General features: G+C 50.9%; 1 protein-coding gene across 1 annotated transcript in view; it reads right to left on the minus strand.

The window, feature by feature from the left end:
- Positions 1-22,012, minus strand: part of Hmcn2 (hemicentin 2) — a 148,212-nt gene extending 126,200 nt beyond the window's left edge. The window contains 4 exon segments of the mRNA XM_032902812.1: positions 33-155; positions 821-979; positions 2,495-2,565; positions 21,751-22,012. Coding sequence (XP_032758703.1) covers positions 33-155; positions 821-979; positions 2,495-2,565; positions 21,751-22,012 — 615 coding nt within the window.
- Between the last annotated feature and the right edge of the window lie 1,542 nt (positions 22,013-23,554).

Here is a 23,554-nt window from a genome sequence, read left to right on the forward strand (position 1 = left end):
AGGCTCGGGAGGAGCATCCTGGGGTGACTCACCTCCGACACCTGCTGCTTGTCCAGCTGGAACACCTGGCCAGAACTGGTGGAGGCGATCTCCTCAAAAGCCAGGTAGCCAGGGTGGGTGCGGTCACCGCAGTCCCCGGTCAGCACGAAGACCACCTGGAAGATAGGCGAATAGGCCCTGTGCTTCCTACTGTAACCAGTGGAGGCAGGACCCCAACCCTGGGAGACCTGGGAATAATGACACTGTTCGTGCAGGAGGATCAGGAGGGATGCAGGGTGGGGGCAGGGCAGGGTGCACAGCCAGAGACACAGCAGGTACTTCTGAAATCTACAACAAAGAACGGTACCGAAACAGACTCCTTTTGGAGTGGCCCCTAGAAGCTACCGTGAGAAGAACCCTGAAGAGCTCTAGAATATTCTAGACATAGAAGCAACTATGTCATCCCAAACCTTGAAGTTTTCCCCAAGAGTAGACCCGCCCTTCTCCCCTCCGCAGCCATCAGTGCAAAAAGCAAGAGGCAAAGTCTTGACCTGTCTTCTGAGCACACAAGGACCAGGGTTCCTGAGCTGCAAGGACCAAGGGCTGTGAGGGCAGAGAAGCATTGCATGAAGGGAAGATGGGGGAAGGGCTGCACCAGGGCAAACCTCACCAAGAAGCGAGGTCCCCAGAGCTTGCAACCATGCTGCCTTTACAGAGGGGTGGCTGGCCTCCACAGCTCCAGGGCTCCAGGAGAGACGCCCGACCCCACTCACCTGTGAGGCTTCATGCTCCCTCTCCTGGTCTCCTGCACGCTGCCCACCCCATCCCTAGAGCTCCTCACCTGCGACTGCTTCAGCTGCAGGAGCTGCAGGAGCTCATTCTTCTTGTGGTAGTCCTTGGCACGGGCATCCGAGAAGACGTAGATGAAGGAACCAGGGTTGGCAACCTCTACGGCAGCCTTGATGGCCCCCACACTCATTTCTGGGCAGTCACCACCTCCCTGGAGGGTTGAAGTGTGTCAGCGGCTGCCACCCACCTCATTGACAAGGGAGCAGCCTGGACAAACCTCTAAAACCAGCGGGAGTTGGGAGTCACCTCAAACCACCTCAGCGTGGCTGCCCTGGGTCAGGCTGTGGTCCCTGTCGGTCCCTCCCAGCATCTGCCCTGTTGTGACTTTAGGCAGGTGCGTTCCTCCTTCTCTCTCTTGCATGAGTGACAGCTCCATCTTATAGAAGGTATGGAGCTGGGGAGTGGGAGAGTGGCTGAGACATGAGCGAACCTTACACATGTGAGTGTGTAAAGGTATGGTGGTTGCATACGTGCTCACGTGTGTGTGTGCAGCGCACACGTATGGGGATGATCATACACATGTATGTGAGTATGTGTAGAGGTCAGAGGTCAATGTTACAAGTCCTCCTCTTTTGTCACCTTATTTTTTCAGATCCATCCCTCACTGAATGTGGCCAACAGTGCTCTGTGGTCCTCCTGTCTCTGCCTCCTCGTGCTGAGATTGCACGCATGGGCAGCCACACGCAACTCCTACATATCTGTGTGGCAGGCACGCTTTACCAAAAGAGCTGTCCCCCAGACCATCACCACCACGTGTGACAGGGAAGGCTGAACGGAACCACTGGGGGCAGCCTCAGGAAGTCCTGTGGCAGCCAAAGCTTAAGAAGTAAGGATCAGAGCTGAGCAAGGCAAGGCCAGAAGAAACGCTCTCTCTGTCACTTGCCCTGGCATCAGGCCCTCAAGGAGACACACTCACACCCTCCCTGCCTGGCAGCACCCAGAGCTTTCGGTGAGGGCATACGCCTGCTGGAGCAGCCGCCCCCACAACTTTCTTTTATTTTTAATTAATTGATTATTATCTATTTGATTATTATTGATTGATTGATTTACATTTCAAATGTTGTTCCCCTTCCTGGTCTCCCTTCTGCAAATGCCCCCATCCCATTCCCATTCCCCTTTCCCTCAAGAGGGTGCTCCCCACTCCCTCCTCACCCCTGTAGCATCCCCCTACAACTTTCCTTCTTAACTCAGGAAGTCAGAAGGACTGCCTGAGCCCCAGGTATTCTAGACCCTGCCAGGCCCTGGGGGATCCAGCTGAGAAGCAGACCCCACCTACGGAGTCCCTGCTCTCAGAAGGCTGTGGCCTCAACTGTCAGAAGGACAGGTGCTGAGCCAGGTGTTTTGTGGCCAAGGACATGTGACCCAGGCTCAGATCTGGATTAGGGGTCTGAACTAAGCTGTCCCTCAAGCTTCCACACATACCCTCAATGGAACAGCGTCTCCCCTCACTCATTTATTAAAACAGGACCCAGTATGCACCAGGGCTCTGTGACATATTTGTTTCATGGACTGAGGAAAGCAGCCGGGAGGTACTGGCTTCCGGGATCCAAGCTAAGGTGTGGGTTGAGGGAAAGGCAGGGCTAGGACGGAGGTGGGTGCCATGGTGGCAAGACCTCGGACTCTTGTCATGGAAGAGGAAGAACAATAAAGATGGTAGGTGGCCCACCTGAACATAGAGTTCTCTCAGCTCTCTCTGAAACACCACTGGGTCCGCCGTGAGGGTCACTGGGCCAATATCTGTGGGAAGAGAGAGATGCAGGCGGGTTTCCCCGAGCACAGACAGGCCAAGGGCAAACCATTCCAACAGGGGTCCCGAGCCCTCTCTGAGAAATCCCCTTTCTGGACCCCACCCATTCCTACTTTTGAAGGGAAAGGGATGCTGGGAAAACAGATGGGACAGGAAACAGTTGCTCCATTCTGGGACACACAGCAAGGAGCCAACTCCAAGTCAAGCAGTAAGCACAAAGCTTCCATCTACACACCAAAGGGACAGCAAGGAAAACCTGGGGGTCACATGGGTGTGGAGGGGGATGTGAGGCAGGGAACACCCCCGGACGAAGCTGGTGGAACTCAAAGTCACTCCACTGCCTCAGAGAGAGCACACGTTCCTCAAAGATCAAGAGCTAACAGGCTCCAGTGGGCACAGAGCTCAGGTGTACATAACGATCATGTCGAAGTTCTTGAATCCTAGTCACCGCCAGACAGACTCCATCTTGGATGATTACAGAGTCAAACAGCTGAAAGTCGGCTTCTGCATGGGCAGCATACACAGTGTGGACAGTATGCAAAGTAGATGACTAACTTCCTGGGAAGGACGAAGTAGGGCGGTGTGAGGCTCCATTCTTCCGCTCAGGATGGTATGTCTAACACTAGGGAGTGGTTTCTAGAACTTTCTATCTAAGGGTCTCGGCTCTTGGTGGATGGTTGGGAACTGGAGAATGGAAAGCGAATCTGTAGATAATGGAGGACTACAGTTCCCAAATGGAGTAATAAAACAGATGAAACCACCAGGCAGGCGTGCACATGGGACTCACAGCCAGGGAGCCGTGAGAAAGAAGCCAGGCTTGGGAGTGCGCCTCCCTTGGTGAGAAGCTGGTACCAGAGTTTTCTGTACTAGAACTTGGAAAGGCAGAAGGGTCAGCAGAAGGTACAGCAGTGCTCTAGACCCCCGAAAGGAGGGTGGTCTTCTTTTTTTGTTTAATTTTTATTAGATATATTTCTTTACTTACATTTCAAATGTTATTCCCTTTCCCGGTTTCCTGTCCATAAGCCCCCATCCTCTCCCCCTCCCCCATACGGGTATTCCCCCCTCCATCCTCTTACTGCCCCCCACATTCCCCTGCACTGGGGGTCCAACCTTGGCAGGACCAAGGGCTTCCCCTTCCCCTGGCGCCCCAACAAGGCTATTCTCTGCTACATATGCAGTTGGAGCCCTGGGTCAGTCCATGTATAGTCTTTCAGTAGTGGTTTAGTCCCTGGAAGCTCTGCTTGGTTGGCATTGTTGTTCTTATGGGGTTGCAAGCTCCTTCAACTCTTTCAATCCTTCCCCTAATTCCCCCCAAGGGGTTCTGTTCTCATTCGGTGGTTCATTGACCTCTGTATTGGACATGCTCTGGATGTGTCTCTCAGGAGAGAGCTATATCTGGTCCCTTTCAGCATGCACTTTTTAGCTTCATCAATCTTATCTAGTTTTGGTGGCTGTATATATATGGGCCACATGTGGGGCAGGCTCTGAATGGCCATTCCTTCAGTCGCTGCTCTAAACTTTGCTTCCATGTCCCCTCCTATGGACATTTTTCCCCTTTTAAGAAGGAGTGGGATCTTCATAATGTGCCATCTGCTAAGGGCACACAGCTGGGACCCACTCATTCTGATATCTGTTGATTTGATATATTTTAACAGCCTCAGTGCTCATACTTGTGTGAGACTTGTGGGGACATTTTGTCCCCTAAGCCATTGCCTAGCTCCTGGTCATTTCTGTGCCAATAATAGATCAGGCTATTTAAAGTACAGATAGAAAGACAGACAGACAGATGATAGATAGATAGATAGATAGATAGATAGATAGATAGATAGATAGATAGATAGAAGACATTAATGGATGGATGGTAGACATGAATGGATGCAGGGATGCAGGGATAGATAGACAGATATGTAATGGGTGGATGGACAGATGGTGGTGGTTGGGGGAATAGATAGATGGTAAGCAATGGTTGACCTCTGTGCCTTGGGTTTGGGTTTTCCATTGTTCTACATGGCAAGATCAGGCTTCCTCTCTTGGTTTTCTTTTCCTTTGAATGTTTTTAGATCGCTGGCTTTTCAAAATCACTTTCTTTTGGCTTATGCATACATGTGTGTTTGGGCTGCCTGCATGTATAAGCATGTTCATGGTGTGTGGGTACTCATATGTGTGCATGTAGGGTGTACCCAGGCCAGAAGTTGACATCGAGTGGCTTCCTCAATGGCTCTCTTCCTTATATGTGGAGATAGAATTTCCCTGCTGAGCTTAGAGCTCTCCCACTCACCTGCTCCATCCAGCTAGCTCAGGGATCTCATCTCCGTCTCCCGTGCACTGGGATGGCAAGTGGGCTGCTGATGCTACCCTGACAGTGTCCTGGGTGCTGTGCATCCGGGCTCCAGCACTCACACTTCCATAACAAGCACTGTCACTTACTGAACCATCTCCTCAGTCCATGTGTGTACACATATGCATGCCACGTGTTCAAGTGCCTGCAGAAGCCTAACAGGGCCTCAGATCCCCTAGAGCTGGAGTTACAGTTATGAGACACCATGTAATTTATTATTAACAAGACAATGCAATCTTGTCAGTCCTGGGTTGAAGGGTGAGCTTCCTGAATCCAGTGTCTAAGGCTCAACCTCCCACTACCCAGGTCCTGGGAAAGTCCATCCTGTGACAGGGAGTTGCCTCTGGGAGACCATGTCACCCCAAAGCGGCTGCCCTCCTGCTGACATCCTCCACCCCCAGTGAGCATCCACATGCATTCATCTCGGCAGACACCACACTGCCTTCCCTAGTCCTCAATCCCAGAGCAATCAGCCCCTACAACACTAGGAAGGGTCTGAGTACTCAGGGATCACCCACCAACTGCGTGGGGAGTCAGAGATGCATGCTGTCTTCAGTGAGGGCCGTCCTTACCCTCACTGGGCAGGACAGGTTTGTCCCTATGAGAATTTACCTGTAGGAGAGATGACTGGGTCCCTTCTTCTCCCTAGTTCTTCTTGTCTGGAACAGCTGGCTTTGAACAACAACAAAAATCCCAGCGGCTTTGTTTGTGTGCCACTGTGAGTCCTTGCTGACGTAGTGTGCCCCCAGCTGTGGCTCTAAGAGCTGATTTGTGTTAGCTTGTTTTTGTTCTGCTGCTGTCATAGAGCACCTGACGCTAACTGAGTTATCAAGAAGAAAGGTTTGTGTCCACTCACAGTTCTAGAGGCTACTGGGTCCAAGACTGTGCTACAGCATCTGCTGGGGACTCCAGGAGCATCATGTGACAGAAGGGAAGCAAGCACACTGGAGAGATGAGTGGGGGGCTGGGAGATCATCTCAGGAGAACTAACTCAGTCGGGGGTGACCTAAACCCCTCCCCTGGGCTATAAGTTACCTCATGGGAGAATTAAAGTTTCCACAACCTAGCTTTGGGGTGGGATACAGGCCATGACAATGGTGTTGAGCGGCGTGGGTCTATTGTCAGATTTATTGTTTTTAGACAAAGTCTCATGTAGCTCAAGACTACCCTAGAAGCATGTAGCTAAGGGTGACCTTGAACTCTTGACCCTGCAGTTTCCACCTCCTGAGTTGCTGGGATACAGGTGAGCACCGTCTCACTCAGTCTTTGCAGTGCTGGGCAGAACCCCAGGCATTGTGCATGCTGGGTAAGCCACTGAGCCACACCGTTAGCACCATAAAGTCTACTGTCAAGTCCAGGGAGACAAAGCGACCTGACCGAGGAATTACGAGTAGGGATCAGTAGAGATGGGGCTGGAATCTGGGTCATTCTGACCCCAGCTCCAAGCTGTCAACCACGCTAGAGGCTGCAGATGTTCTGTGTTCATTCCCCGGGCCTCATTGCTCTTGGAGGAGAGGGAGGTTCGTGACTGAAGAAGGACATTTGCCAAACAGCTGGGCAGATGTAGCGTGCAGCCCCTTAAAGCTGGGTATGCCGGCCGTGGGAATGATTAAGCCTGTGACCTTGACTCCCCTCAAACACCCTCCTGCATATGAGTCCCAGAAGGCTGGCCCAGGCTCACCCCTCTACAGGGGGAGCTTCTGCTCTGCGTGGAAACGAGGTCTCTGGGGTATGTATGGGGCAGGCAGTGCTGGAACAGTCCAGGTGCTTCGCTAACCCCTCGTTGGCCCTGCTGGTCCCAGTGGGAATAGTCAGGGCCATATCTGGGCCTCAGACTACATCTGTAACAATCTCCATCCTCGATCAAGTAGCCCTAGAGTCCCATAACCCCCCCCAGCACACACACACACACACACACACACACACACACACACACAAACAATCCCCGTCCCCCACAGTAACCTCAGCAGAGTTCCCTATCTTACCGCCACCTTGCCCACCTTGTCCAGGACTCAGCTGTCCCTTCTCTAGGAGGCAGAGGCTGGAGAAATGGCATGCAGGCTGCTGGGACTCTGACACTTCCTGAGCCTGATCCAAGGTGTCACCTTTGAAGATATCCCCAAATGACAGGCGTGACGAGACAAGAAACACTGGGCTGGTGGCTCTATCCACAGAACCAAGAATGGTCCCAGAGCTTCTGACAGAAGCCCCTGGAAGCCTCTTCCAGTGGATCTAGGCTCAGTCTGTTGCTCCTCCTCAGGATGTACTGGGCCACAGTCCTGCTGACCTCAGAGCTTCTGTTTCTGCCATCCCTGGTACCCAGGATGCTGTTCCCAGTTCTATTTGTAAGGTGGACACTAATCCCACACCCCAGACCTCTGGGGGTCTCCACTCTCACTTCTTATCCACAGGCAAACACCTCCCCAGCACCCAGCACCCAGCACCCAGCACCCAGCACCCAGCACCCAGCACCCAGCACCCACCTTTCCTTCTCCCTCCATCCTCTCCCAACATCCCTCCCTGCAAAGACTCAGACTAGGAAGTGTCTGGCCCAGTCAGGCCATGACATGAGCCGGGCTGGTCCCCAGGATACATTCGGGTTTCGGTTCTGCAGTAGATGACTCTGTCTCAGGATGATGAGGAGCAGCTGGACGTAGCTGACACCTTACAGGTGCCTGGATCTCCAGCCTCCTGGGAGAGGTGGCTGGAGCTAGACCAAAGCAGTGAGGACCCTCTGAGGGGAAACCCTTGGCTAAAGGGCCCTCTAGCCTAGTGGTGAGAGCCCAAAGCTAAAGGAATAAGGGTCCCTTGGTAATCGGGGAAAGTGGGTGAAGATCTCCAGTCCAAAGGAAGGAAATTCCCAGGCTGAGGGAGGAGGATCCCTGGGCTAAGGGGATAAAAGCCTTTAGGTTAAAAGAGAAAGGGCTGTCAGGCTGAGGTAGTGAAGCTCAGGCTTGGGGGTGGCAGGAGGGTAATAGGAAAATCAGAGTGGAAGGGGACAATGAAGACCTCCACACACACACATGTACACACATGCACAGGTAGCTCCCACACGTGTTAAGGAGATGCCCCAGCCATGCGCAGTTCTGAGGACTGTACCGTGAGTCCAGCCCAGCCAGCCCAAACTCCCCCGTCAGAATGAAAGCATGCCTGGAGAACTCTGGAAGGTTCTAACTTGGCCAAGAGTCAGACATATGCAAATTTAGAGAGGACACCATCCGTCCTCCATCAATTTAGCATAAAGTTCTTACAGTACACTAAACAGACACAGGCCAGGATGTGATTAAACAGTCCCCCAGTGTGTCCTGGGCAGGGTACAATACAGGGAGGTTTCCCATACCCATCAAACTGCAAAAGGTGGGCTCCACTTCCGCAGAGCAGTTTCATTCCCAGGAATACACACATAAATCAAGATAAATATATCTATTTTTAAAGTGAGCGCTTTGAAAAAACTTAAGGTTGTATGCGTATATGAAAAGCAGCTGAGATGATTCAGTGCGTCCATGTACTCGTCACCAAGCCTGATGACCTGAGTTTAATCCCCAAAACCCACATGGTGAAGGGAGAAATAAACTCCCAAACGTGTATGATTGCATGAATGTGGAGGTCAGAGGAAAACGTTTGGGAGTTTATTTCTTTTAAAAAGGGAGACATATGAATGTAAGTGAGATAAACTGGCTATATATTACTACACACATGCACACACACAAGCACATACACACATGCACACACATACTCACACATACACACACATGCACACATACATGCACACACACAAGCACATACACACATGCACACACATACACACACATATGCACACACATATACACACACACATGCACACACACATCACACGCATGGCCTGGAAAGACATAAGAATATTAAAGTTTGCATTTCTCCAACGCTGTATTATAAATGGATGTTCACTTTTGCTTCTTTGCGTTTGGGGTTTGGTCTCGTGATGGAACCCAAGGCCTTGTGCAGGCAAAGCATGTGCACTACCACGGTGATCCGCCCCAGTCTGGCAATGTTTGAAGGAAGCAGATTATTAACTGGAAGAGTTGAACCCCGAGCCAAGGCCTGACAAAGAGCAGAAAGGAAGAGCTTCCTAGACAGTTCGAGCAGACGTTCCCAAATGCAAACCTCCTGCACGTGTACTCAAGCCAGAAGTCAGCTTAGTCTGAAAGAGAAAAGCCACCGTGACCGCGGGACTAAAGGAAGAAATGTGGGAACCAGTCATAGGAAGAGATTGCATGTGTGGGTCAACAGGAGAAAGAACCTAGCAACGTCACAATAGAAGCTAGAATTCTACCTGCTAAAATCGATATACATTCCAAACTGTGTGTGTGTGTGTTTGTGTTTGTGTGTGCGTGCGTGCGTGTGTGTGTGTGTGTGTGTGTGTGTGTGTTATTTTGTTTTAAGACAAGGTCTCATGTAGCCCGGAGCCTGGTCACCACTGCCAGTTGTACATGGCTCTAAGGACCAAACTCAAGGCCTTGTGCAGGATAGGCAAGGGCTCTGACTCTGGGTGACGCCCTCAATCCTATCATGGAAAACAGTTTCTGTCCACTCGTTTGGGTTTTCCTTCTGGTTCAGTTCGTTGTACGTTTTGGCGTGAGATGTTAGAAACAAAAAGGTCATCCTTTGCATGGTGATTTCAAAACAAAACAAAAGAAAGTCCCAAACACACTTCAGGTCAAGAGCCAGGGCCCCAGGGCTCAGGCTGAAGCCCCATGTTTGATTGTGTGTTTACCACACATGCAGCCCTGGGTTTGATTGAAAAACAATTGACCAAGAGACAACCAGTAACCACCAAAAGGAAAAATGACGTAAAACTAGCGAGGAGACGAGAGGCTGTGGCCACGCCTTTCTTTACATCATTCTGCACACCCGGCAGAGGGGTGAGCCGAAAGGAGAGCAGGGCCAGAGCCTGCACACGCCGGGCATTACCCTGGGAAGGAAGCCCGAGACACCACCACGCTGAGTTTAAAGAAAACCATCGAGGGCCTAGGGACCAGGCGCAGAGGTGAAGTGCTGACTACACAGAGAGGATCTGAGCTCAGATGGCCAATGCACATGTAAGCACTGGCTATGTGGGGTGTGCCCAGAACCCCAGCACGGGAGAGGTGGAGGCAAGAGGATTGCTGGGGCTCTCTGGCCAGCCAGTCTAGCCCAGGCAGGAATTCCAGGTTCAAGGAGGGCTCTTTTTCCCCAAAAGCAAGGTGATGAAGACCAAGGAAGATATCCAACATCAATCTCTGGTCTACACACACACACACACACACACACACACACACACACACACGCACTCGCACTCGCACCTGCACACACACATGTATTCTCACCTGCAAACACATGAGCACATGTATGTGTGCACACACATATACACACACATACACACATGCATGCACACATGCACACACACACATGTACACTCACCTGCAAACATATGAGCACATGTACACACATATACACACACACACTCGCACTCGCACTCGCACCTGTACACACACATACATGTATTCTCACCTGCAAACACATGAGCACATGTATGTGTGCACACACATATACACACACATACACACACTCACACACATGCATGCATGCACACATGCATGCACACACACATGTACACTCACCTGCAAACATATGAGCACATGTACACACATATACACATACACACATGCACACATGCTCACACACACACATGCTTTCAGTAAAGAGTCTGCAAGGTAATAAGTGCATGAAAACAAATTGTTCCCCAACATTGCAAAAATACAGATTTTCAGAATGAAATGTGATGGATAAAAATATCCTGATCAAAGTGGTAACGCGTGAGAATGAAGGAGTAAGAAACGCTCTTAATGGAACCGGGGGGACTCGTAGGAAAAACACAGAGCCTGGCTAATGGACGTGTGTCAGCAGAAGCAGGAGCAGGTCTTGGGGAGCAGGCAAATTCCTTCAGATGATAACTAAAAGTAAACTGGAAATAAAACAAAACCCTGAGCAAGATCACAGTCAATCTTTAGTAGATTTCAACTCTTCATTATTTTATTCATGTCTTTATTACTTATTGTTTTGGGGTTTTTTTTGTTTTTGTTTTTGTTTTTTTGTTTTTGTTTTTTTGTTGTTGTTGTTGTTGTTGTTTTTTTTTTGGTTCTTTTTTTCGGAGCTGGGGACCGAACCCAGGGCCTTGCGCTTCCTAGGCAAGCGCTCTATCACTGAGCTAAATCCCCAACCCCCACTTATTGTTTTAATTAATTAATTTATTGTTGTGGCAGAATCTTACCATGTAGAATTGGCTGGCCTGGAATTTGCTATGTAGACCAGGTTGGCCTCGAACTCACAGAGATCTACTTGCTTCCACCTCCAAAACACTGGTGTGGATCACCTGACTTTTATTTTATTTTGTGTGTGTGTGTGTGTGTGTGTGTGTGTGTGTGTGTGTGCGTGCTCTACCATGTGTGTGCAGCACATCTATGGCTGTGTGCGTGTGAGTGTAGGTGTCCAGAGTCCAGAAAAAGGAGTCAGGTCTGCTAGCGCTAGATTTGCAGGCAGTTGCTAGCCACCCAGAGCAGATGCTGGAAAGCAAACTTAGGTTTTCTGTAAGAGCAGCCGGAGCGCTCGGTCGCGGAGCCATCCCTCCAGTCACAGATGATTTTTTAAAGAGAAGTTAACAGAGGTTTTCTGTTACCTAATATTTCATCTGAAAGAATAAATACTTCAGAATAGTTTTTAAATGAAGATATGAGGGAATGGGGATGTTGCTAAGCAACAGAATTTGTGCTTAGAAAGTACTTGGAAGGTAGAGGCAGGGGAGTCAGGAGTTCAAGATCATCCTTGGGTACACAGGGAGCCGGGCTACATGACACTGTCTCAAAACAGTAAGATGCATGAACCGAGCTCTGGCTTCCGTCTCCGGCTGCATAAAAATACGGGATGAAATGAGGTTTATAAACAGAAGAAGAAGCTGATGGGAGCGGCTGTAGAAATGGGGTCTGGAGGACAAAGGAGGAGCTGGACCTGAGTTAATGAGGCCGTTTCCCACGGGGTTAGGAGTTAACGATTCTGAAGCCACGCCTGTCCGCGCTGAAATGGAACAGTGAAATGGATGGTCGGCGGACGGATGTGGGGAGCCAGGTTCGTCAGTGTTGGAACGGGAGGCCAGAGATAAGCCACACGTGTTCGGCCTGGCTTCACGCGGAAAGAGGTTCGCACAGTGCATGTGGTAGTGATTTAGTAGTGGAGACCTCAGGACGAAGGCATGTTCTCCTTGGAGGGACGCCGCTATATGTTAGGCATCCTTCCTGCTACTTCAATAAGAAACTCAGTAGAATCAAAGTTGGGGGTGGGAGGAGGATGCATTGGGACCCAGGGTTAAAAGATTGTGGCCCACTGGACGATGGTGGCACGCACCATTAATTCCAGCACTCGGGAGACAGAGGTAAGTGGACCTCTGAGTTCGAGGCCAGCCTGCACTGAGTTCCGGGACAGTCAGGGCTACACAGAAAAGCCCTGTGTCAGAAGGGGAGGAGGGTATAGTTTATGGTCTGTCACATCAGGAAGGAACGGTAAAGTTCATGGTGAGGGGACCATGTGCTAGGACACCGCAAGTGTCTACAGGTCAGGATATAGCAGGTAGGGAATACTCATGTCTCACCAGCTTCCACTGGCTTCCTACTCCTCCCTCAGCTGGAAGGGTCAGCTGCCTGTATTTGGGGTGGGCCTTTCCACCTCAATCTATCCTCTCTAGAAACCCCCCTCACAAGCATAGCCAAGAGCTTGCCTTATTAACCCCTGAGGTGTTCCTTCATCCGGTCACGCTGCCAATTTCAATTAGCTATCACGAGGCGGTTATATCCAGAAACCCTGTGGCCAACCAGATGGCTCATCGGTTAGAGGTACTTGATGCTAAGTCTTAGAACCTAAGTCAGATGGATAGGACCCACATGGCAGGCGAGAACTGACTTCTACAACTTGTCCTCTGACCTTCTTGTGCATGACAGGACACATGTCTGTTCACTCCCTCTCCCTAGTAATTTTTTAATGTAATAATGGTTTTTTTTTTCTTTTCTTTTTTTCAGAGCTGGGGACCGAACCCAGGGCCTTGTGCTTGCTAGGCAAGCGCTCTACCACTGAGCTAAATCCCTAACCCCAATAATGGTTTTTGAAACTAGAAATACTGATAGAAGTACACGCAAGTTTTGCTTATTCCCAGTTCTCCCTGCTCTGTCATGAAAGGCATCCGCAGAGACCCTTAAGCAACCAGAAGCACATTTATTTAGCAACAGAGCTTGGCCACTGACACCATTCCCCAACAAAAACACCCGGGTCTCCCCGAGGAAAACAGCTAGTTCTACACAACGTGTGCCTGCAGTATGTCTCGGTGTCGAGCCATGCATGGGGCTTAACAGTGTAGAGCTAGGGGGCTGCAGCTGTGCTAGCAGAGCACCTTCCCATCATGCACTGGGCCCCAGGGTTCCATCCCAGAGTGGTAAGGGGATGAGGTGCATACCTGTGATCCCACCAATCAGGGAGTAAGACAGGAGGATCAGATGTTCAAAGTCACTCTCAGCTACACAGCAAGTTCAAGGCCAGCCTGAACTACATGAAACTTTGTATACACTTTGTATAAACTTTGTATAAATGTATCAGTAAAGAAAAACAATGTCTAAAAGACTTTCCCTGTGCTGCACTGGGAATGTGCATAGGAGCACAGAAGCCAAGCAAATTAGTTTCCAAGGACCAAAGCCCGAAGAGTCTGGGCCAGGAAATAAACAAAGTAGTCCTGGATTAGAACCAAGGAAAAAAAAAATACATGCACTTCCATGCCAAACAAGATACATGACTACATGATAAATAAGTAAATAAGTGAGAAAGACAAGGCCACTCCCCTACTCAGGAAAATTCTGTCACTTCTGACGCTGTTCCAGGGAAGGCAGTGGGACATCTCCCTTTGCAAGGGTAAGATGCATCTCCCAAAGAGACAGCAGGAAAAGAGAGCAGGGACCCCCTTCACACTGGAGGGCCCTGGCCAGCACCTGACCAGGCCCAAGCAGGGTTTGCAGGCCATCCTGTTGGAAGTGCACATCCTTCCTAGATACGGTCACCCTGGCATTGGATCTCTTTGTCCTTCTCCACCCCAAACCACCTAACTAGCGAAGTGTGGTGACAAAAACGCCCAAGGCTGGAGAGATGGCTCAGTGAGTGAAGGGACTGCTGCATTAGGACATGAGTTCATATCTCTGGTACCCATATAAAATCTAGGCAGGGCAGTGTGCACCTGTTACAGGAGTCCTGGGGTAAAGGACAGCGACAGGTGGATCCTGGGGTCTCACTGGCCAGCCAGCCTGGCTAAAACAGTGAGCTGAATGTTCAGGGAGAAGCAAGTAGTACTCAAAAGGTAAGGGAGAGGGGGCAAACCGAAGAGACCTGGAGTCAACCTTGAGCCTCTGCAAATACATGTATACCACACTGCACATACATGCATACCACACAGGTACTCTGCACTGCAATGCATATATACCTCAATGAATGTACACCACACATGCACATGCATGTACAGCACATATTATGTACATGTAACCATGCATGTATACCACAGGTGCACATGCATGTATATCACATATATACATCATACGTGTACATGCATGCATACCACATGTGAGCACACACATCACATATGCACATACAATACATACAGGGCATATCTGCTCTATCCTCACATTAATTCCCAAATCTAAAACCGTATGACATAAAAACTTGACTAAAATCTTTATAAGAAAACATAAAAGCAGATTTGAAAGCACATACCTATGTGATCCCAGCAATTGGGAAGTTGGAGCAGAAGGATCGTGAGTTCAAGGTCAGCCTGGGCTGCATTAGCAAAACTCTTTCTAAAAACAAAACCAGGAAAATGTGGTTGGGCACAGTGGTAAATGTGTAGTCTCAACACCTGGGAGGTAAGACAGGGCAGGCAGCAGTTAAGGGCAAGCCTGGGCTAAATAAAACCAATCTCAAAAGCCAAAACCAAACAAACAAACAAACAAATACAAGCCAGGCATAATGGCGCATGCCTTTAATCCCAACGCTCTGGTGGCAGAGGCCAGTCAGTCTCTAAGAGTTTCAGGGCTAGCCAGGGATACATAGCTGGCCTGTCTCCAAAAACACACAAATGGGCAGAGTAATCATAATAATAAGAGAAAATAGGAATCCTTTTCTTAACACTAATTACTAAGGCTGATAATTTAAAAAGTGTGTTCCTGGACCAAGAATCATCAGACAGTGCGAAAATGGAAACCCAGACAGAGTCCCAGAGCAAGAACCAAGTGATGGAGAAGAACGGATAGGGAATTTGGGGGAGATAGTTCTCTCTGTAAAGCGCCTGCCTCCCAAGCGTGATGGTGTAGTGCAGATCTCCAGCACCCATGTAAAATCTGGGTGCAGTGGTGGTAAACAGCTGTAAGCCCAGCACTGGGGGCGCAGAGACAGGCGGACCCTGGGGGTTTGCCGCCAGCCAGGCAGATTTGATGATCTCTAGGATTGGTGAGAGACCCTGTCTCGAAAACTAAGGTGACATTAACCTCTGCCCTCTTCAGTATATACGTGCACATGCGTACATGAACATGTACACAAGAGCAAATGTACATGTATAACACCACAAGCACACATGCACACAAGCACACATGCACATAAGCACACATGCACACAAGCACACATGCACACACATATGCTCATACACACATATGCAAAGAGCAAGGATAATTTCATAAGGTGACCTAAAAAATAAATTAATAATAATTATACTTAATTATAACATAAATTATTAGTTTTCTCTTTTATTTTTCAAGACAGGGTTTTTCTGTGTGGCCCTGGCTGTTCATGAATTTACTCTGTACACCAAGCTTATCTCAAACTCACAGAGACCACCTGCCTCAGCCTCCTGAGTGCTGGGATTAAAGGTGTGCACCACCACCACCACCAATAACAACCACCACCCTGGCTATGTATTTGATTTTTTTAGTTCTGTAGGACGATTTATTTTATATTGCAGGTAAATTTAATGCCAAGAAAATAAAAAAATACTTTTACATATAACTAATTTTATGATGATAAAACAAAACACGCCATTCTAAGTATGCACGTGGGAAGAAACGCAAAAGAAGACAAGAGTCAATAGATTTCTCTACATGAATACTGAAGAACCCAGGAACCATGAACAATATGGAAAGGTAACCGACCAGGAAAAATACTAACCACTGGGCAGGGGACACAGATTGGTGGCTGGGCACTCGCCTGGCATGAGTCCCATCCATCCCCCATAGGGGGTGTGCACTAAACAATGGCAAACGGTGGGTACCACCAACATAGTGTGAATTATCAAGTGAAGAAATCCATTGGCATGCCCGCCCCCAAAATCCCAACAGTAAGACTGACATGCCTAGGAGAAAATCACAGGGGGAGGGAGGGAGGGGGGAGGGAGGGGAAGGGGAGGGAGAGAGGGAGGGAGGAAGGGATGGATGGAAGGGGGAGGGAGGGATTGAAGGAGGGGGGAAGGGAGGGAAGGAGGGAAGGAAGGAGGGAGGGAAGGAAAGAAGACACTCTAATGAACATTTCAGAAGCTCACAAGCTATCCAGACAAGGAACTGGCCTCTTCCCTGACACCCAGGGTTGGGTGCTGTGGCCCCTCAAATGCCTAGAACATTCCACAGACTTGAAGAGCCACCATCTACCCGCAATGTAAAAAGCTCATTCCACTGCAGTGCTGCCAGAGGAAGCCACAGGCCCTGTCCCTGGGGAATGGGTGCTTTCGTAGCAGTTACTGGTGGGACGTGCAGAGCTATCCACATTTACAATACAGAGCGACAGAAAATCTGCCGCTATTCTCCTCTGGGAATTGTCCAGTCTGGCTCATCGATTTGTTTGCTCACTATAGCCTGGCTGTTCCCTAATGCAATCCTCCTGCCTCTGCCTCTGCCTCTGCCTCCTCCTGGGTCCTAGCAACTACAGGCATTGGAAACCACATCCAGTTATGATTTCTTAAAACTCCTCGCTTACCTTGGTGAATTTTTAACATTATTTTAGTTTGCGTGCATGGATGTTTTTGACTACATGTATGTTGGCGCCCCCCCCCCACGTGTGCCTGACACTGAAGGAAGCCAGAAGAGGGTGTGTGATCCTCCGGAACTAGAGTTACAGATTCCAGTTCTGATCCCCCGTCCTCCAGGTGAGTCCTGAGACCCGGGGCCCTCTAGAAAGTCAGCCAGGCTATGAACCACCGAGCCATCTCTCCGGCTCCTTATGCATTTATTCACTGAGTGTGCACAGGCATCAGAGGATAACTTTCAGGAGGCAGCTCTCTCCTCCCACCCTGCAAGTTCTAGGGATAAAACTTAGATCATCAGGCTTGGCAGCAAGCGTCCACTGGGCCGTCTTGCTGGCCCTGGGTTTTGCAATGGAAAACACACTAAAACCATTCCCAAAGCTTAAAGTCATTCTCTGTTTGCAAGGCTGTGCATCCCTAGAAGCGCCACCGAGAGCCTGCACGCGCACTCACAAACACCCGGTAGCTCCCTTTAAAAACACACTCGCAGAACGCAGAGCTGTGGGGGGGCAGGTCAGAAACCCCTCTGTCTCCAGTTCATCCTCTCCTGAAGGGCATACCATTTGCTGATTCAGCAGACACAGCCAGAGCCCAGCTGCAGTGCCTGCTGGGGATGCAGTGCTCCAAGCCCATACAAGGAAATTCAGGGCCTCCCAGGCCTTGGCAGCTATAGGCAGCAGGCAGCAGGATTGGCTTCATCCAGCCCCGCTCTGCCCCACTTCCTCCAGGAGAGCTGCCAGACACACACACACACACACACACACACACACACACACACACACACACACACCTGTCCCTACATGTCACATTGTCCTCTAGCCCTTACCCAGCCAGCCACTCGCCCCAGGAAATTCTTTGTTCCAAGGATGTCCCCTGTCCCTAGCAGGAGCAGCCAATGCTCCCTTCTCTAATGCTGCTTCCTCACAGTCTTTCAGTGTCCCCTACTGAGACTGAGTGACGGCCAGGCACTATACTTAAGTGACCCCTACCCCCTCATTTTGAGATGGTATCTTGATCTTGGGCTTGAACTTTCCAATCTCCTGCCTCAGCCACCGGAGGCTGAGGCTACGGGTGCGAACTACTGTGCCCAGCTGCGTGCCCTTGTTCTGCAGTCCCAAACTGTTACCGCTAGGCTGCTGGGTCCTGGTTATGAATCCTAGCCCCTCTCCCACTGTGGGGCTTCTATATCCTTGAGTTCTTCTCCACTTGGAATCTGGGGGAGCTTTAGGGAGGATGGTTTGGGTAGCCTGTGGGGAGGGTTTGTTTGTTTGCTTGCTTTTGTTTAAAAACAAAAAGGTCTGAGAGCCCAGTGAGGTGGCCCAGCAGGTAAGGGCACTTGCACCAGCACTAACAAGCCCATGGTGAAGGAAAACAGTGACTCGGCCAGCTGTCCTCTGACCTCCACAGGTTTGCTGAGGCCCAGCCACATACATGCATACACGTAGTCAATAAGCACATACATGCAGTTGACTTTTTTCAAAAGTGAGGTAGCTACCAGGGTGCCCAGCTGAGGGCATGTGCTCACCAGACCTACAGTGACCTAACCTCACCCTTCTTTACCTCCTGAGATCAAGTCCTTCTCAAAATTCTTCCCATGTCAGAAAATTGATCATAAAGTTGTTAGAATAAATGTTCATGCAGCATAATGTATACGGAAACCAGAACTCCAGAGAAGCACAAGGTTGCATGAAGAAAAGTGCATTGAGAGTTAGGGTCCGGCTTTCCTTTCAACTCTTGTCTACCTCTGCACCAGAATTGGGGTGGTGATTTCAAAGCATATAGGATGTTCCTGTGTCAATCAAAAAGGTTCGTGTGGGCTTTCAAAATCAGCGATGTCTCTAGGGCATCCTAGAGCAGCCCTTATCCTCTCCAGAGCATCCCTGGTCCTCTCCAGAGCATCCCTGGTCCTCTCTAGAGCATCCCTGGTCCCCTCCACATCCCTGGTCCTCTCTAGAGCATGCCTGGTCCTCTCTAGAGCATCCCTGATCCTCTCCAGAGCATCCCTGGTCCTCTCCAGAGCATCCCTGGTCCTCTCCAGAGCATCCCTGGTCCTCTCCAGAGCATCCCTGGTCCTCTCTAGAGCATGCCTGGTCCTCTCCAGAGCATCCCTGGTCCTCTCCAGAGCATCCCTGGTCCTCTCCAGAGCATCCCTTATCCTCTCCAGAGCATCCCTGATCCCCTCCACACCCCTGGTCCTCTCCAGAGCATCCCTGGTCCTCTCCAGAGCATCCCTTATCCTCTCCAGAGCATCCCTGATCCCCTCCACATCCCTGATCCTCTCCAGAGCATGCCCTATCCCTTCAAAGCTGGTGCTACAGGAGCGAGGGAAGGAAGTCGTGGAGCTCCGTCTGCTCGCTTGCTGTTAATGATGACTTCAACTCTTTCATGTCAGCTGGAGTTTTCATTTCCTGGCAGCTGGAGGGCCATTTTCACCTGGAAATTTTTATTTAAATCTGTGGTAACCTTCATTCTGAGGAAAGTTGGACTTGTATTTTACTATCAGTTTTTTAAGAAGGTGAGCATCATTTAAATTTTAGTGGATTTAAAATGAAGTACGGAGGTATGGTGTGGTGGCATGTGGCAGCACTTGCCGCCAAGCCTGTCAGTCTAAGCCTCAGCTCTGGAAGCCACAGGGTGGTAGGAGACAACCAGTTTCTGCAAGTTGTCCTCTGAGCTCCACAGACACACCATGGCAAGTACACTCACGCACACACACACCCACACACAGATAGATACTTAAAAACGAGAAATAAGGGAATAAAAAGGAGCCCGAGTAAAGCTTGGAAAGGAAGAAGGAAGAGAGGTAAAGTAGAGAAAGAGAGAAAGGACTGGAGGTTGAAGGTTGGCGTGAAGGGCCGAGCCACACAACCGCACAGAGCCCAGGGAGCATCTGAAGTTAGTGGGCGGGGGGGGGCCAGCAAGTACAACCATCAGGAGCCCATTTTGGGGCTCCAGACACTATCTGTCTCGAAAGGCTGCTATCCCGTCCTGAAATGGCAGCCAAGTGTTCTTTCTAGAGACAAACAGTAATAGTATCATCTAGCAGGTGGCTTCGGGAAACCCTGTTGGTGCCCTGGGTCTCAGTCACTACAACTAGTGGGTGGACTCACCATATCTAAGCTCCCACAGTGTGATAATGGCTTTGGAAGGCCAAGACCAAACCGAAAAGTGGGGGAGAGAGAGTTGGAGAGAGAGGCTGACCTACATCCTGACAGAATCCCGCCTCCTCACACACCCAATCTCATTATCCTTTTGGGTCTCCCAGGAGTCTTTTCCTAGAGGCCTGGTCCCTGGGCTTAGACCTGGGGAGCCCCGTAGAGAAGAGGAACAAAGCCTCAGACAACACGGAAGATTGGAGGGCGCGGAGTCAACCCCTGGAAGATTCTGTGATTGACAAACGTGCACACCCCTGACAGGCCACCAACATCTACTTGTGTCTCCTCAAACCCTCCACCGTCGGTGCTCTGTGGGACCTGCCTTTGCGGTGGGAGCCTTCAAAGCTAGCCTGGATAGTCATGTGGATAGATGGAAGCAAAGGGCTTGAAGGAGAACGATACAAAACGTAGCTCTCGGGAGTGAGGCAGGCACAGAGAAGAGCTCAGATCCCTGCTTCTTTCCTACTTTCAGTGTAAAGCGGAAATCCTTTCATTTAAAAAAAATGTTGAGGAACGTGGTTAGAGTTGAGAATGTGGGGGACATCTCTCCGCTGGGTGCAGGGGGCTTTTGGTGGGGAGGCTCCCCAGCGAGCATTTTCCTTTGGAGCTGAGGACCGAACCAAGGCCTTTGGCTTTCTTAGGAAGGACTTTTCCACCTTGTTTAATACCAAAAACCCCCCCCCCCCAGCGAGCATTTTCAACCCTGAGCTAACAGTTGGCTGCAGGGAGAATCAGCGGTGACTAGGAGCCCCGCTTTGCCGGGAAATTTTGTTCTGCTGGAGTAGGCGGGCAAAGGGAAAGGACAACAGGTTCCACCAAGGGCTGCTTTCCCCCTGAAAGAGTGCCCTTGCCATGTCCTGGCCTCTCATATGCAATCTGGGAGATGGGGAATAAAAAAGAAAGAAAAAAAAAAAAAAAAAAAAAAACAACTAAAAACGTATGGAGTCGGCACAGAGCTTGCCCAGTGTTCGTGGAACTCAGGTTCAATCCCCAGCACACGATAAAGGGGATGTGTTGGTGCAGGTCTGTGGTCCCAGCATTCTAGATGAGGCAGGAGGATCAGAAGTTCAGAGTCATTCTCCACTACACAGAAAATTGGGAGACCAGCCTGAGCTACAGGAGATCCTGCCTCAAAGGAGGAAGGAAAGGAGGAGGGGAAAGGAGAGGGGGCGGGGGAAGGAGGAAGGAAGGGCAGGTAGGCAGGTAGGCAGGCAAAATAAAACCGAGAACCAAAAACCGCACGAGCTCCTGGCACCAGCTGTCAACATCTCCACACTATTTTCCCACTTCACAGATGGAGAAGGTGAGACTTAGAAGCTTGTGGTCGCCTGCTAGAAACTCATAAGCTCAGTGCCAACCTAGGGGATGCAGGAGAGAGCGCGGCCAGGCAACGGAAATGTGCCAGAAGATGCTAAGGTTCTGGTTATCGCTTTGCGCCAGGCAAGGCAGAACGTGCAGCAGGGATTGGGGGTTGCGGGGTACGGGACACCGGAGGACAACACCTCGAGGATGCAGGGGAGGAGGGAACCTCGAGAGAGCCGCGCCGTGAGGGGACCTTGAGGACCGCGCGAGGCGCTACCTGGGTCGTGGAAAGGCACCAGCGCATAGTTGGCGATGACCCGGCTGCGGCTGCTCAGACTGCGCTCCAGAATGCGTGAGGCGCCGTCGATCACCTGCATCAGATCGTCCCACATGGAGCCGGTGACATCGAAGACGAAGGCCAGGGTGGCGTCTCCTGTGGCGGGGGACAGCGTCTTCGTGGGCGCATCAGATGTGACCACCGCCGCCACTACTGTGGAGGTCGCCAGGAGCAGCGGCAGGAGCTGCGCCCCAGGCGTCATGCTGAGCCGGAGGCTGCAGCCCTAATGGGACGCGCAGGTCGCAGGGAGAGATGGCAGTGCAGTCTCGCTTGGGCTCACAGGACAGGGGCGCGGCGGGGTTTCCCTGGTGGGAGCCCGAGGCGGTCCCTAAAGCCCATCCCGCCTCCCGCACCCCTCCCCCGCGCCCTGCGGCGTGACTCAAACTTTCCCAGCCCCGCGGCTCTCTGGTCCAGCCCTGAGGTTAGAGGAGGACGCAGGGCAGACGGCAGGAGGGAGGTGGGGCCACCAGCCAAAGGCGAGGGATGAGGGTGCGGGAATCCACAGACACCTGCAAGCCCTTCTGCGGGGGCGGAGAGGCCACACGAGCAGTCCAAGCCTCGCTCAGACAGGAATTGCATTCACTGTTACCTCCCCCACCCCGCCATCTCGGTGGCTCTGAGCCTCCCTGATATTGTAATTATTCTTGTCAAATTCAATAAGCTTTAGCCTGACGTTCATCATGGGCACAGCAACCCACAGATATATTCTGGAAGCTTGCTGTAACTCTAGGGGAAAGATACTAAGACCAAACATATTTGATACAGGCCATCAGAGGCTGGGTGAGAGATTAAACCCATTACTAAGTGGCACAGTCAACATCAGAAGCCAAATATAGAAGGACCCCAACTCCCTCAGGCTCTACTGTTTCCCTTCAATATTGTAAGACATCGTTGCAGGGCACTTGGGGACTCCAGAGGACCAGCCACACATTCCTCTGGTCGCCTGTCTAGGCAGACTCACGGATTGCATGTCCGGGCTGGGTCACACGGAAGGGGCTCCTGGGACTGGGTTCAACCGTCCTTTACCTGACAGTGCTCCTGTGCCAGCTGGGTGGGTCAGGGTGGTGCTTCCACCAGTGGGCCAAGCGGGGATGTCCTCTGCACAGTCAGGTCGGAGGGTGCTCTCTTTGCCACTGGACTGTTGGGGTCCTCATCCATCACTTGGCTGGGCAGAATGGTCCATCCACCATCTGACTGGCCAGAGGTGTTTCCCGCCATCCTGATGCAGCTCTTCATTCTCCCCAGGCTGTACACTCCCGATGATGTCTGTCCTTACAAACCAAGAGCCCCTTGGAGTAGAGAGTGTCTTAGTGTCCCCACCACCCCACCCTGATCCTACTCTAGTCACTGGCATAAGGTGGACTCATTAGAGACTGTCTGACTGGAAGAGGTAGTTTAGGCAAAACGCTCCACTCCGTAGGACCTTCTCTGAGCACAGCCCCCTGGGTGAGGTCAGAGAGACCCTGGACACAGCTGAGAGCTTCGGGCTGTAGAGGGGTCACTCTCTTGACCCTTCCTCCCTTCCTCTGAAAATACCTCAGCCAGGAGACAAGCCACTCCACACCACCTCTTCTCCTTTGGGCTAGCCTCGGCTCCTCCATCTCTGAGGCTGCTGGGGCCGCTCTGTCCTGCACGCACAGCCACTATGTCCTCGCCCCAGCTCTGACAAAACTGTATCACTGGGACTCTGCCTGGGCGTGCAACCTTCCTCTGCAACTGAGCTCTGTGAAAATGGAGACCCAGA

The sequence above is a fragment of the Rattus rattus genome, chromosome 5 (assembly GCF_011064425.1).
Source record: "Rattus rattus isolate New Zealand chromosome 5, Rrattus_CSIRO_v1, whole genome shotgun sequence".
NCBI lineage: Eukaryota > Metazoa > Chordata > Mammalia > Rodentia > Muridae > Rattus > Rattus rattus.